General features: G+C 41.3%; 1 protein-coding gene and 1 pseudogene across 1 annotated transcript in view; both read left to right on the forward strand.

Moving 5' to 3' along the window:
• The first annotated feature begins 5,700 nt into the window (after positions 1-5,700).
• Positions 5,701-5,816, forward strand: LOC115872054 (annotated as a pseudogene).
• A 4,018-nt stretch (positions 5,817-9,834) lies between these two features.
• NBEAL1 (neurobeachin like 1) overlaps positions 9,835-16,466 on the forward strand; it is a 179,410-nt gene continuing 172,778 nt past the window's right edge. Inside the window, exon 1 of the mRNA XM_045296671.1 lies at positions 9,835-10,115. Coding sequence (XP_045152606.1) covers positions 10,065-10,115 — 51 coding nt within the window. The 5' untranslated portion in view covers positions 9,835-10,064. The remainder of the gene's footprint in view (positions 10,116-16,466) is intronic.

A 16,466-nucleotide genomic window follows, 5' to 3' on the forward strand; every position in this document is an offset into this window, starting at 1 on the left:
GGAAAATGGAAGCAGATTGACAAACATAATCACAGATGCCAGCCCAGATATGCTACTTGTCGTATACCGTATCATCCATGGTCATTGCCAGGGTCCATTTTGTTTCTTCTCTGGTACCACCCTCAGGACTGTTCTTCCCACCACCCGCAGGAGGCATCCCTCCCTCTAGAGAGATGCTTAATGCCAATCCTGTGAGAATACTCACCCCTAGAACGTGTTTTGGTTTGGGGAAATTTAAACTTGATATGGCTTAGGGGAAGAATACCCTATATGCAGTGTCAGGTGTGCTTAGTCTACACAGGTAGACTTCCATCTTACCCCTCAATTGCCTTGAGGCATTCATATCAATCAGAACCAGGATTTGCTTGTTTGGTTTTGACCAGTGTTTTTGCCCTCTAGGTGGGATCTCTAGTCCTCCTGCAGTGCTCTGTCCTGTGGGGTCCTTGGCTCCACTCCTAGTCTGTGGGAACTGTTGGGGGACTTCCTGGAGGGGAGCAAGACAGAGAGGGCAATATTATTGCTCCAGCTTCAACATCTTCCAAAGGCTAACTAAAGTTGCAGTCTTTTCTACTGCCTTCCTGCAGTCACCACGTCTCTCCACATCTGCTTTGGGGCTACTTTAAGGGGCCTCTTGACAGCCATCCAGCAGGGGGCCCAGTGTTCTTTTTCTCTCTCCCTCCCTAAGGCTTGCATCCTGTTCTCTCTAGCCCTCTCAGTTTCAACTAAGTCCACTAGGCCCTGTCCCATCTGGTTTGCCATCTGACCCACTAGGGTGCTGATTACAGCTACTAGAGTCCCAGAGAGGAGGATGGGGCTTTCTGTAAAAGCTTTGCTTTCATTCCCCCAGCAGAGTTCAGTCTCCTGAAGTGCTTGGCCCTCAAGGCAGGGCTCATACCTAGCTCATTCCTCTATGACAGAGCACTTCCCCAGACTGCTGGGAGATCCTGCAACACACAATGATCTGATTTGTGAGAGTGTGTACATTCTGTGTGTTCTGAGAAGTGTGTAGGTGCTGCCAGAGGGCAGGGTGGGTGGGTGGGTGGTAACACAACGTTTTCTCTGCCTTCTCCCCATTTAAAGAGCCCCTATCGCTCCTCCTGTCCCAGAGTCTTAGCTGGCGAGCTGTGAGAGCCTCCTTTCCTATGTTCTGAGATTTCCCACCCAGTTCTGTGAACACAATGGGGGTACGTTCCCCTATGGCTATGGAACTGGCTGACAGAATGTCCTACCATAGGTCATCTGGCTTGAGCTAGTTAACTGTGCCAACCTGGCCGATAATCACATGTGGGGCTAATTGAAAGGCAGAGGAGTAAATGGGTGGTGAGCCTTGCCTTTCTAGTTCTCGAGTCTCTTGCTTTGTAATGGTCGCACCAGTGTGCAGCTGCCTTAGCAGTTCCCTGCTTCAGCTTGCAAGATTGACTTCCTACAAGACATCCCCATGGAGAAGCCACATGGACCTATCCCGATGCAGCCCTGGGTGCTGGAGCAGCCGTGTGGAGACCCCTGCTAGTGCTGAGATGCTTATACATTCACTGACTTAGCTTTCCTCCTACAGTCGGCATCATTGCTTCTGTTTTGTGAGGTGGAGGACTTTGTGGACTGGTGTTGGGTTAATGGGTTAATGTTGGACTTGTGGGCTTGGGCAGCATTGGGTTGGGATGTTTTCATGATGCACACTTTCTTTACATAAAACTCTCTTATACATGAGTTGCTGTGGATTTGTTTCTCTAAAGTACCTAGACTAATACATGGCTCATGGGTCACTTTCATCTTGTAGCTAGTGAGGTCGTTTATTGTGCTGACCTGGTCGATAAACACGTGGGGTTAATTGAAGGGCAGAGAGATAAACGGCTTGTTGAGCCTCACCTTTCGAGTTCTCAGGTCTCTTGCTCTTTGATGGTTGGACCTGGGTGCAGCTGCCCTAGCCAGTTCCCTGCTTCAGTTGGCAAGGCTCACTTCCTGCAAGACATCCCCAAGGAGAAGCCACAGGGACCTACCTTGATGCAGCCCTGGGGCTGGAGCAGCCGTGTGGAGACCCCTGCCAGTGCTGAGATGCTTACACATTCACTGACTGGGCTTTCCCCCTGCAGTTGGCGTCATTGCGTGTGTTTAGTGAGATGGAGGAGGACTTTGTGGATTGGTGTTGGGCATATCGGTTAATATTGGACTTGTGGGCTTGGGCAGCACTGGGTTGGGATGTTTTCTTGATGTGCACTTAACCTTTATATAAAACTCTCTCTTATACATGAATTTCTGTGGATGTTTTTCTAAAGTACCCAGATCCATACAGCTAGTTAGTGGCCACACTTTAAGTAGCTGGTCTGCAGAGCCAGCTTCCATAATCACCAAGTTTTCTCATCCCAGTCACTTCTTAGCACTTTTCTAACCTTTGCCTGGGGTGCTTTGATTCTTCCCAGTTTTTGCAGCCTAACAAGTTACAAGGGCTGTTCTACCCTATCCTATAGGGTCGCTGTGATTTGGCATCGACTCAATGGCAGTGAGTTTGGTTTTTGAACTCTAGGCAAGCGTCTCTAGCCGCTCATCCTCTCTCTGAGATGGCCTCTTAAAATGCCAGCTGGAGCTTCACCAGACAGCTGCACCACAGCCATCTCACAGCCACTTCCTCCTGTGTAGGTTCTACAAGAGCACAATGAAGTGTTCCGGAATTCCTATTCTTGGAAATGTTACTCATAATCTGGTATGTCCCACACAGTGGAATGCCTTTGCTTAGTCAATAAAATACAAGTAAAAATCTTTATGGTATTCTCTGCTTTCAATCAAGATCCTTCTGACATCAGTAATTATACCCCTCGTTCCACATCCTTTTCTGAATCTGGATTGCATTTCTTGTCAATTCCCTATTTATGTAGGACTGCAACCATATAAAGTAGTCAGCAAAATTTTGCTTGTCGGTGATCTTAATTATATTGTTTGATAATTTTCACGTTCCGTTGGATCACCTTTCTTTTGAATGGGCACAAATGGAAATCTCTTTCAGTTGATTGGCCAGGTAGCTATCTTCCAAATTTCTTGGCATAGACAAGTGAGCCCTTGGAGCATTGCATTGTTTGTTGAAACATCTCAATTGATATTCCTTAAATTCCTAGAGTCTTAAATTCCAAAAATAATAATTTATAACTTATAAAGGGTTCATGAGGGAGGGAGGGAGGGAGGGCAGCGGAAAAATAAGGAGCTGATACCAAGGGCTCAAGTAGAAAGAAAATGCTTTGAAATTGATGATGGCAACATATGTACAAATGCGCTTGACACAATGGATGAATGTATGGGTTGAAAAGAGACATAAGAGCCCCCAATAAAGGTATTTAATAGTTATAATAATAATAAAATTATTTTAGAGCAGTGTGAATGTGTTTCTTTAGTACCATCAGTCCTTGATCACATTTTACCTTCTGAAATTATATGGTGGTGCACACTAATATGAAAACACAAAACCCTGTAATTCACAGTTCCATAACTGAAACTTTAAATCTCATAACTGTAATTCAAAATAAGCTGTTAACCCTGACCAATGCACATTTGGGTGCCTCAAATGTTAGATTTGTGTCTGGGTATATTTGACCTGCTGATTCCAAAAATGGCATCAAGTTCCCCCGATCAGCTCTAGTTTTGGAGACACAGAACACATGCCATATGCCACTCTTCACTCTGCTTGCCCATAACACATCAGGATATTTTAATGTCATGTTAGCTAGTCTGAGATAAAGGATGTGCATGCTGGCTCTATTTAAAGTACTTGGCTCCTAACCAAAAGGACTGTGGTTAGAATCAACCAGTATTCCAAGGGAGAGAGATGTGGCTGTCAGCGTTTATAAATATGGAGACTCTATGGGGCAATTCTACTCTGATCCATATGTAAGTTGGAGTAAACTTGATGGCAGAGGTTTTTTTGTCCCCCATCCTGCCCCCCGGGGGTTGAAGATGGAAGTGAGGAAGAATGATATGTAATAAGTAAAGAGATCTCAAATATAATTAACTTGAATTGTGCTGCAATTATGCTTCAAGAAAGATGTTTCCCCAAATCTAAAGGTGGGAATGGTGTCAGAGCGTAAATTGTGAATACTTGGTTTGTAGAAGGTTTTGAATGACAGGAGAAGAACAAAATCTGTTGCAGGGTCCATACACGGACTAAGCCTCCAGTGAATCGCCTCCAGTCACAGTGGAGGGATGTGAATCGCCCTCTTACTAGGCAGAGTGCATTGGAAACTCAATGATGGCAAACGTCATTGGGTCAAAATGTAATAATATGTTATTCGATCTCCCATTTGATTCATTTTAAAGCTGTTTCGGTTAAAAAACAAAAACGGAAGGGGAAATACACATGGATTATGCCCCTGGGGAATCCCCTCTGACCTTGGGCCAGGGACCTGAAGTGCATTGCTGCAGCTGCAGTTAGGTTAAAATTTAGCACCCAGTATTTGATCTTCCTTATGAGCCATTTAAATTTGCTCTGGCTTTTAATATGTTCTGCTTTCTTTTCCATTGAGATTTTAATTCGTTGTACTTTGTTATTGTTGTTACTTTTCTGTTTATTTGTTTTTAATGTTTTTCTGCATATGAATTCCAGGATAGGTAAATCTATACAGACAGTAACTGGATCAATGGTTTCTTGGGAGTACGGCAGGGGAGCTTGCAGGAAAATGGGGAGCTAAGGATGAGTGCAAAAATAAAATGTCCTAAAACATTGTGGAGAGGATTGTACAACTCTTCTTGAAATTATTGAGATAATGAATTGTCTGATATGTGAATTGTATGTCAATAAAACTGTTCCGGGGGGACAGGAAAGAAAGATGCTTTTTTAGAAGAAGAAATGTTTCTCAAGTCTCGACGTTTTCTTCAAATTTAAGTAAAACTCCAAGAACCAAACTTACGGCCATCGGGTCCTTGTCAACCCCATAGGCCACGGTAGAATGTCCCTGTGAGCTTCAGAGGCCGTAACTGTTTAACAGAGTAGAAAGCTCTTGCAGAGCAGCTGGTGGTTTCAAACTGCTCACCTTGCTGTTAGCAGCACAATGTGTGACCACTCTCCCACCATTTAAGTAAAAGGAAATAAAAATTGGAAAAGAGAATACTAATGTTTACACAGAATCATCTTGCAATTTCTTTTTTATTAAAGAATGTTTCCTCTACTGTAGATTGTGGAAGTCTGCTTTCGATTCACTCCCACACACTATGGAAAATTCATCATAGATGAAAGAGACCAGGTTTACACTTAATTTTAATCGTAATACTCTGTGTGCATCCGAGCATGTGTATGCACGCATGCATGCATGTGTATATGATTATTTGGGCAAGATAGCACAAGGTCTAGCTCAACAAATAGTTCTAATCTTGTCTCTACTTAAAAATTCTAATTTTACACATCATGGAATATAAATCAGGACCCACTGTGGCTGGTTGCCACTTTCATCATTCAACCTCATCTCCTTACTTCTTCTTTCCCATCTAAACTGGTCAAGTCATCGTCTTCTTTAAACACTGAGAATCTGCTCAGGAGTAAAACCTTTGTCTAATGCATTCTTTCCAGAGTTTGCCTTTCCTTCAGGACAGGCAAATCCAACCATTTCTTTAAGGCCCTGCCTGATACCACTCTTCACTGGAAGCTTCTTCTAACCACAGTCGTTTGTTCAGGGTAGTTCTTTTTAATGCTCTCCATTTTATCTTTTTAAAAATTCCCCTATTATGCTGACTTTGGCAGCACATCTGCTGAATTTGGAATGATAGCATGGCCCCTGAGAAGATTATCATGGCCCCTGTGCAAGGAAGGCATGCAAATGTGTCAAGAGTTGTATATGTCTTTTATTTCTCTAGATTTTTCACTTTGAATAATATGACGAAGACCTGTCTCATTGGTCCTGAGTGTTAGGATGTTTTGTAGAAAGTACATGAATGTTGAAATCAGATGTAGGTGACTGGCCTGAACTTTGCCTCTCCTTTTTATAGCTCGTTGTGTGGTCTTTGGACAGTTACTTACACTTTCTGCACCACATCCTTCTAAACTGTGAAATGACAATACCATCTGCCTTGCAATGTTATTTTCAGGAATATTGATAAAAGGTAGTTGCTCAGTCATGATTACGGTGAATATTTGACATCTGGTTTTCATTCACCACAGGAAAGAACAGTACCATCATGTGATAATGAAGATTTTTTGGCAACTTGGCAGGGCCCCGATTCTCAGTAATTTGATAGTTAAGACTTAGTAATCCCCCATGATGAGATTTCCTTGAGCGTGTTAGCTGCTCCCAGTATAGGTAGATTCTTGGAAATGTTTGCTTGCTTTTTGTTTAGTCTGGACCCTGCATCTGGCTCCCAAACCTCTGGTTTTCTGGAGTAAATGTCTGCTGTGTTGCCTACTTATGCTCGGAGTCATAGTCACCTTGGAGTCTTACCTATCAACCTTGGATTCATTTTCCTCTGCAGCCAGAGGCTTGCTTTCTTCCTGCTCATCTTGGGTTCATCAGCCCCGTTGGCTCCGCCAGAGAGAAGCCTTTGTTCTAACATCTGGTTCATAGACTTGATATTTGCCCTCTTCTAAAACTGTGTGTCTCACTTCGTTGATCTAAACCTCTCTCGACATATCAAAGCTTCATTGGTTTTTCTTCTCTAGGGAACCCAACCTAAAACAACCTGTATGCAGCACTGTTTTGCATTAACTTGCACTTTTAGTACTATATCACATTCTTGAAGTTTCCATTCAAGTTCTCATTCTTGAAGTTCTCAAGGTAGCTGAATTGACCATTTCTCACATGGGATTCCTAAAAGATATCTTACTCATATGTGCCCGGAAAATCCTGGAAATCTCATTGTAAACAGAGGTCCTCAGCTGAGATGATTCACACGCCACCACCCCACCACCCCTTTCTCCTGGGATAGTTGGTTTTCTCTGGAGACAGTTTGGGCTGTCAAAACTGGGGGGTGCTATTGGTAAAGGCCAGAGAGCTTCTAAAAAGCCTGTCTGTATGATGCAGTTCCCCATGACAAGGAATTGTCTAATCCAAAATGTGAGTAGTGATGGGGAAATCCTGCTCCAAACTCATCCTGCGAATTCTGAAAAGGTAGCCCAATATAGTAAAAAAGAATGAATTACCCCTAAAGCAAGATAAGGACAGATTTACTTGTGCTTCCTAATAATCTGTAGTGAACAGCTGCACAAAAATGTAATGAAAAACACATGGAAACGGTTGCAGCTTCTTTAACAACTCCTGCAAAACAAATGCTGACCAATAGTTTCACTTTTCTCCAAAGCAAAAATCCACTTCGGATTTCTTTCAACTACTAATGTGTCTTTCCAAAAAGCACAGTGGCTTAAGGTGATTTTCGAAAAGGGGGAACAATACCTGTAGTTCAACTGTCTCGGCAGATGTACATTTTCACAGCTCATTGATTTAGTGGCATTCTGGGTTTAGCTGGTGAGGTGGGCTGAACCGCCTGCTGAGTACCGGCGGAGTGTTTGAGCACAGGAGCATTCTGGAGGCCCTGGAGCTGGCCTTTTTTTGTTAATGTGGAGGCCTTTTGTCATGAACACGGGACTAGAAATAGAATTTGATGGGTGATTGGGTTTAGAAGGTATTAGGTCAGAAAGACGAGGCTTTCTATTCCTGTAAAGAGTCACAGTCTCAGAAATCCACACGGGGCAGTTCTGCCCTGTCCTAGAAGGTCTCCAAGAGCCACTGGTAGGGTTAGGTTTTCATTTTTGAAGCCAGTCTTAAGATAAATGTATTCTCCGGTGGACAAATGCGTTTTCCTTGAGGTATCTTTTGAGAAAAAGTTGCTGCAGCGCCTTGGCAGAGGGATACCTACTTGTGAAAGGACCCACTCTTGGAAGCCATCAGAAGCCTCACAGAGGTGCACTGATCGCATTTAATTGACACCTATACCACTTACCGGTGAATGTATTCGCATTTGCCAGACTTTAAAAGTCATTTTATTGGGGGCTTTTACAGCTCTTATCACAATCCACACATCAACTGTATCAAGCATATTTGTACATATTGTCGCCATCATAATTTTTAAAACATTTACTTTATATTCGAGCCCTTGGTATGAGCTACTCCTTTTCCCCTCCCTCCACACTTCCTCCTCCGCTCGTGATCCCTTGATATATTATAAATTATTATTGGTTTCATATCTTACACCGACCGCTGTCCCCCTTCACGTTTCTGTTGTTCATGCCCCTACTTTTTTTGGGGGGGTGGGATCAGACTTTAATTGGTGGGGAAAGTGGGAACACTTACTAGTGGCAAAATAAACTTTGGAGTTGACACTCAACAAACACGTTAAAAATACGAGACACGAACACCAATTAGGAAAATTAATTTATACAGAGGGCGGTGCTTGTCTATTTTTACATAACTATGCTCCCAGGCTCAATCCCAGCAAGAAATCAAAACAAAAGCCCCTCTAGTTATCTCCGTGGAGCTCCGGGAGATGATTCCCGGAAATGACGCCATCAGCCGAGCGCTCCGTCAGTCCATTCCAATGGGGACGCGCGTGCTCCGACGTCAGCGCGTCGGTTCCGTCTGGTTCTCCCTTCTCTCCCGCTGGGAAGAAGACTGACCAAAGCGCCTGGCCCGGTGCCAGCGGCGAGAAAAGCTGCAGGAGCTTTGTGGACTGCGGCTGCGCAGGTATGCTGGGGCGGAGCTTCGGGCACGTTCACGCCTTCCAGCTTGAGCAGCCAATGAACAGCGACTGCTCCAGGGCAGGGTAAATCCTCAGCGGCCCAAAAGATTAGGCTAGGGGGTAGCCCCGCCCCTGGCCCCGCCCAGCCCTCGGGCCCCGCCCTGCGCCAGCGCGGCCCCGCCTCCCTCCCCAGCCCTCCAGCCGGCCCGCGGGGTGACGCGGGGTTTGGGTTTGGGAGGGGGCGAGGGAGCAAGTTGTCCGGCGGCGGAGCGGAGGCGGTGCGGCCCCGAAGTGAGCGCGGTGAGGGCAAGCGGGTCGGAGGGGCGGCGGCTGCGGGGCGCCAAGTCCGGAGGGTCCGGGGTACTTGCAGGAGGGCGGCCTTGAGGGGGCGAGGCTGCTCCGGGCGTGTCCTGGAGCGAGCGGACGAGGATGGTGGCGGGTCCCGAGACGCCGAGTTCGCGGTGCCCCCTTTCTGAAGCGAATTCCTGAGCAGCCCAGCAGACCTTCCGTTTGCCTTGGATTCGGTTGTCTGGGATGCGAGGAGGAAACGTAAAGCTCTCAGAAAATCCTCGGAGGCTTTCCCGAGGTGCTCCGGTCTCCTTCCTGCACGCAGAGGTAGCGAGACCAGGTGCACAGGTCGACTTGCTCTTTTCAAGGATTGTTCTAACCAACCAACCAGGCATTCCTCACCCCTTCCCCCACGCCCTGCCACCGAACGGCAAACATTCTCAACAACTTTTGTTTTTTTCCCTCCCAGTTTTATTGGCACATAATCCACATCGTACAACTCAACAACTTTTTAGAAGCAGGCTGGGCAAAGCTCAGAGGTGTGATGTCTTCGGGAAACCTTCGTAGCAAATAGGCCTTTTCTTTATGTCTGCTTCTGCAGACTAACTCCTTGCTGTTTGTCACTCTGCTGACCGCTGCACGCAAAATTGGTGGCCAGTACCCACGGTGGGGAGTCTGCCCCAAAGTGTTCTCTGTGTTGGTGCAAATAGCTCTGATTTTTCTCCCCGAACGACTGCACGGGTCTATGAAATCTGATTGGTGTAAACATTCAGTCGGCTGGTGGGAAATGAAGCAGATAAAGCTTTCCTAGTTGCCGATAAGTCTAGATTAAAAAATGTGTGGCATCATTTGCTAACCTTTGGGTATTTTTCTCTTTCACAGATTTAACTAATTGCCCAAGGACCACTTCCCAGTGCTTGGAGATAACGTTGGCGGAACAGCTGAAACTCTTATTGACCAAAAGACAGACAGCCCATTTATTTCACTTCTTTTTGTTTGCGCTACTGCTTCGAGCTTTACTTGTAAGGGCTGAAAAAACCTCGAAAAATAAAATGCACATGCTGTGGTCTTGAACATAATTTTTATTTTTGTTTTTTTGTGGAAGAAAAGTTAAAAGTGCCAGAGTCCAAGCCAGAATGGCATCCAGAGAGAGGCTCTTTGAACTTTGGATGCTTTATTGTACAAAGGTAATCACTTTCCTTTTTATTTTAAAGTTTTAAAATACTTTGCTATAAAATTTTGTGACTGGCCTTATAATCACCTTATTTAATGGGTGATGGTGTTTTCCATATATTTATAACCCAGGTTTTTGAAGAATGTAAGTGATCAGCTGTTTCCCACCTGAGCCAGTGCCCTGTGGACATGCATGCTCTTAAAAACTATAGGGTGTGGTTTTTGTAGTTGTGAGCAATGATCCCAAAATTATCTAAGTAGAGTTAGGACCCAAACAGAAAAGGAAACTGTATGTTTTTGTGCTTTTCGCTTTCTCCCACAATGGATAGTAGGATACAGGTGTTTTTATTGTGTAAGAAGAGCATTAATTTTTTTTAATAACCCTTGTAGTTGTCATCAAAAGGTCATTGACTGAGGTGCTTGTCACTTTGTTAGCAATTTATGAACCTTATCCCATTTGATCCTAACAACAACCTTGTGAGCTAGTTATTGTTATTATCCCCAAGGATGAAAAAGCTGGTGCAAGGTTGCATGGTTAGTGGATACCAGAGTTTAGCTTACAACAGTATTGTCTGATTCAAGTTCATGCGCTTAAGCATTAGAACACCTTAATATTTTTGTTTCCGCCACTGAGAAATCATTCCTTTTTTTCCTCCTTGTCTAGATAAGAATTTTCACCCACATGCTTTGACTTTAGGCAGTGGGAGGAATAGGGAAATACTTAAAAAGATGCTTTTCAGCCAACCGCCACACCATTAGAACTGTGAGGATATTGACACGGGTCACAGAAAAACACCCCTGGTCTACCGAAGTTAGTTTAGCATGGTAGTGAAGTGCCTATGGCATAGCCTTCATTTCTGCATGGCTCTAGGCCCCTTTTATACTTGAATAAGCTGCTATTATGATAACAGTGATCTCAGTTAGCTGTAATATTACATTTTAGAGCTCAAGCTAGAATTGTCTTTGACTGCCTGGTGTGGTATTTATTTTAATTACTAAAATATATACACTTTTATTTTTGAAATATATAATGCGGATTTTAAAAATATGTACTTTCTAATCCTGTCCACTTTAATGCCAGAAATGCCTCTTTTAGAAATAGTCCACTTCTGATAAAAAAAAAGGAGTGTGATTCCCTGCTAATACATGTTAGTTTGAAAATAGTCACTAATACATGCTTGCTGAAAATTAGAATCTGTTTTTAGTATAAATAGTAGTTTTTTCAAATGATTTATTTCAAGATACATCAGACTTAATAGGTTTTGCTATTTTCACAATGACAAAGGTGTAAATAAGGTTACAATGTCTTATTAATGAGTTATGTTGATTCTAGGTCAAGTTCATGTTTTATTTAAGTGGCACAGTGCTTTTTGAAAAGGTAGTATAGTTCCCTGGCATATACCGTATTTTATTCTTTGAAATACAAATTTGAAGCCTTACTCTCTTGAAAATATCTCTTAATAGTGAAAGCCCTTTGTGGTCAAGTCTTGATGCCTGTATCTTCTTTAATGGGAAGATAAACACCATTTTTATGTTTAAGATTTAAATCATTTGTACACTTAATAGGATTTAAAACTTGTGCACAATTATTTTGAAAGAACAGTTACTTAACATCACGGTTTCATGTTTCATCAGTACAGGAGCAAATGACTTTTAAGCTGTGCAGCACCTGCTTTTTCTGCAAGAGCACCTTTCCACCTACCAAACATATATCATGGACTCAACACTTTGGCTCTATGCGAGGATTGTTGTCAAATACCAGTTCTGTAAACTTTCTAGCCGTATTTATGATTTTACGATTTAACTTCTCAAGTCACACAAATATATATATTTTGTGTGTGTGTGTGTGTGTGTGTGTTTTTCTCTTCAACCTTTTTGATACCTTTCCCTCCCACCCTCGCTTTGGATGGGCTTTCAGATGACTTCAGAATTGTTTAGCTCTTTTAGAAAAGTTTTGTAGGTCTTCGCTAACTCTGAGGGCTTTTGAGACCTCTTGCTTTGGCTCTGCTGCTGTTTTATTCTGTGCTTTGAGCAAGACTTACCTCTGGGTTTCAGTTTGTCATGTAATTTTGTGAAGTGTGTGTGTGTGTGTGTGTGTGTGTGCAGTAGACAAAGTTTTTGTTTTGATCTCTGAGAGACAAGTAGTTTTTTGGTCTGTATTATATAGATTGGTTTATAGAATGTTCATCTTTTTACTTTCATTGAAAATTTCAAACCTGCACAAAATCGGGAAGATAAAATAGCGAATCCTTTGATAATTGTCACCCAGTTTGAGTACTTATTAACTCATGTCTACCTGTGCTTTATCTATAACCCCCATTTTCCTGATTTTTTCCCCAAGCTGTTTCCAGACAGTATACAATTATCTGTAAGCACTTAAAATGATTTCTTTAAAATAATGACTCCTTTTAAAAGCATAATCATATACAACCCTTAAATCTTCAAATACCTGTTCTAGGCATTTCATAAATATTTTCCCTTCAGTCTTTTTAATACCTTTCCTTCCCATCCCCAGTCTTTGTTAGATTCTTTTAAAAAAATACATATTATTCCTTGCTATGCATTTGTTGAAGGAACCAGGTTTTTGACTTTAGAGTTTTTCAGAGTCCAGAGTTTGCTGATTGAATTCCTTTGGCTTTATTTACTTGCTCCTCTGAACAAGAGGAGCTAGAGACTTGATCTGAAGTACCAAGTGAGCCATCCGACTCAGGTTCCGTTTTTGAAAGGATTAGAATAATCACAGATGTAGTGATCATCACTAATTTTTGCGTATATCCATAGAACACTTACATAGAGAACTTTTCCTTGTCAGTTATTTGATGACACTTCCGTAAGGGAAAGGCAGGCAGAATAATGTTTGCTATTTTCTCTGTATTGGTTTTCGGAATAATGACTTGATTTACTAGCATCCTGCCAAGGTGACTCCCCACCCCCCCACCCCATTGCTAGCTACCATTTGCTTTGTTAGTATGTTTTCATACCAAACACTAAACCTGATTAAAGAAAGATGACTTTGCAGATTCAGTAAGGACTGCTTCAGAGCAGAAAGGTTAAAATATCTCCATATTTATCCCAGTGCTAGCTTCAGCACAAATATAGCACAGTGCATTTACCAATAGGTCAATATTTAGATACAATTAGCATGTGTCCCTAATGTGATGTTTTAAAAGTTGCCATTGATCATTATAGAAGTTTGTAGGTATTTAAATAGCTAGAACTATCTCAGGAAAACCCTGAGGTCAAGGGGAGATATAAAGAATATATAGGGTCTTCAGTGGTTAAGTTGTTGGCTGTTGTGAGAAAGATGGGCAGCTTGAGCCCAGCCAGAGGCTCAATGGGAGATAGCCCTGGCAGTCTGCTTCAGTAAAGAGTACCACCAAGAAAACGCTATGGGGCTATTTTACAGTCACATGGGATCTCTGGGAGTTGAAATTGATTTCCTTATACCTCAGTTTTCTCATCTCTATCAAAGGAAAAAAAATACTGTTTTACATGTATCTTAAAGTTAACGAGAGAAAAGAAAATGACTATATTTAAAAGCATGTTAGGAGTAAGAAACATAAAAGTGTAGTCTTAACTATTATTTTCTCTCTCTTTTTTTAAACTCAGCAGCAGCAGTAACTGGTTAATCTGGGTTCATTTGCAAGCCTAATACTAGTGACTAGAATAATTTCAAGAGATTAATATATATTACCGGTTGCAGTTTTCAGCAGATAAATCTTCACTTATTCACAGAATTGGGTTTAAAAAAAGCCAACTATGACAAAATCATAATAATTTATGAATTATGAAGGGTTCATAAGGGAGGGGGGAGTAGGGAGGGAGGGGAGGAAATGAGCAGCCGATATTAAGGGCTTAAGTAGAAGGCAAATGTTTTGAGAATGACCATGACAGCAAATGTACATATGTGCTTGACACAATGCATGTATGTATGTATGGATTGTGATAAGAATTGTACGAGCCCCCAATAAAATGATTAAAAAAAACCCAAACAAAACAATAAGTTATTTTGTTACTAAATTTGTCAGTCCTAACTTTTCCTTTTCTCTTTCTAGGAATATGAATTAGAAATATGATGTTATTGTTAATTACATAACATAGGGTGATTTCTAATCATCCAACATATTTGCTCTTTAAATTTAGTTTGCTTCACCAATGAAATAGAGCACAAAGTTTTCTCACCTTCAAGTGGTTATCCCTATGCAGAGTCAGGAGTTTGATAAACAGTGCATTTCAAATAGCTCTTAGAAGTTAAACATTAATTTGAACGGACTTAATCGTATATTTGTTTTTTAGTACAGTAGTTAACTATGTCTTGTCAGTATACTTGTTTAGAGAGCACATTGATTTATTTTCTAATACCTAGAGATTTCATTGTATACGCGGGCTCATATTATTCCTTAGATCTTTTGCCATTATTTCTTGACGCGAGAGAAAGCAAGATGAGGACAGTTTTGAACTGTGTAGTATCATATAACTCTTTGGAATTCAAATGTTGCTTAGAAATAAGACCTACCTGTATCACAATGTCCTTTTCTCATGCTGCCTTTGGGAAAGCATAAGGTTTTTCATCTGTTGGACAGTTAGCCGTTGGAAATACACAGTTGACCACCAGAATACATTGGAGAAAGGAACTGAGCCTCTCCAGTGCTTTGCTAAGATTAAGCTCCATTTTCCTGTCCAGTGGAATGTATTGAATATGTTAACTAAGAAAAAAGATACCAAAACACAACATATTAAAATGTGGAATTATGAGTGGAAATTCATGGCAATTTAGTTTTGTTCTGTTGAGATTCTATATTGTGTAATATTAAGAAGCTGCTGACTTAGAACCAAGATGATTTCAATTCTGCTTCTGATCCTAAGGACCAGAAAGAAGCAGGTTACTTGATTTCTTTTTAAAAAAAATCATTTTATTGGGGACTTTTACAGTTTTTATCACAATACATCCATCCATCCATTTTGTCAAGCACATTTGTACATTTGTTGCCATCATCATTTTCAAAACATTTTCTTTCTACTTGAGCCCTTGGTATCAGCTCCTCATTATCCCTCTCTCCTCTCCCCTCCCTCCCTCCCTCACAAACTTTTGATAATTTATAAATTGTTATTTTTCATTTACTACTCTTTTGTATGTGTATTTGTATCAAGAGTCCTTCCATTTTATCTCTGGTTATTTGAGGGTGATAATACATCTTTTATCAGTATTAATGAAGCTTCTGCCCATGAATATCGTAAATAATTTTTAATCCAAAGATTCAGAGTAAATTTTATTTTTTTCTTCCCAGTATAAGAACATAATTATCCTGAATAATGATTTCATTTAAAAATATTTATTTTGGTCCATGGTGATGCTCCATTTCCTGCTTTTGCTCTTTGTTCTGCTGAATCTGGGATATGACTGAAATAGATAGTTTTGCAGTGAGCTCAGAGTAAACTTCCTTTCAGTGTGAAAATTTTGCTCTATCAAGAAAATAGAGTTTAGAAGTGTTTGATTCAGATGAAAGTCTACTCTTTCATAATTCGATTTGGGTAAAATCAAAGGAACAAGTATTCTCATGAGAAAATTATCAGTTTATGGTAACCGTTTTGGCTGTAAACCTAAGTGAAGCAATTAGGGAATTGGACCAGTACAGATCAGCCCTTATTACTTATTTAGCCACGATTTAATATGTCCCTGATAGGTACAAAGTAAGGAAATGGTGGTTCTGATTTTCCGTGGCTTAATGACTTTGGATATGAGGAAGGTAATACTCTCTGCCTCTAAGGAAAAAGGAAACAAAATCGTTTGCAGGCTAATAATAACCCCCAAATTCATCGCCAGTAAGTTCATAGATTGCAGCTCCAGGGAGAGAGCAGAACTGACTCAAGCCAATAACAATGGCTGCCAATTGCATAGACCTTAAGAAGTTAGATGTGAAAGGAAGAAATGCATATTTGATGCCAGTAAGGGGTCTCCCTGAGGAAATGCATATCACTTTTGTGATTTATTTGAGCTTTTGCACTATTCTAAAAAGTTAAGACACATGAAAATATCTTACTATTTTGGGGGATATCCCAATTTAAATTTATCTGTTAGAAGTAAAATTGAGACCACTTAAGGTGTAGAATTTAAAACAATTTCAGATAATTTTGTTTTGGGAAACTAGTACTTGGTTATCTCCTTCGTTAAATTAGCAAGTATAATTTAACTGGTCTGTACAGGTTAACATACTCTGTTTGCAGTGCTTGTGGGGTATCCAGGTAAGGATGGTTTGCAGTCCATAAAGGAGGTCTGAGCTGAAAGTAAACATTTGAGAACCACCATGTCAGCCAAGAGTTAAATGAGAGTAAGCAGAGAAAAGAGTCCCCGGGTGGTACAAGTG

Source organism: Echinops telfairi, unplaced genomic scaffold (assembly GCF_000313985.2).
Source record: "Echinops telfairi isolate 266 unplaced genomic scaffold, ASM31398v2 ScPeMD7_3;HRSCAF=10, whole genome shotgun sequence".
Classification (NCBI taxonomy): Eukaryota; Metazoa; Chordata; class Mammalia; order Afrosoricida; family Tenrecidae; genus Echinops; species Echinops telfairi.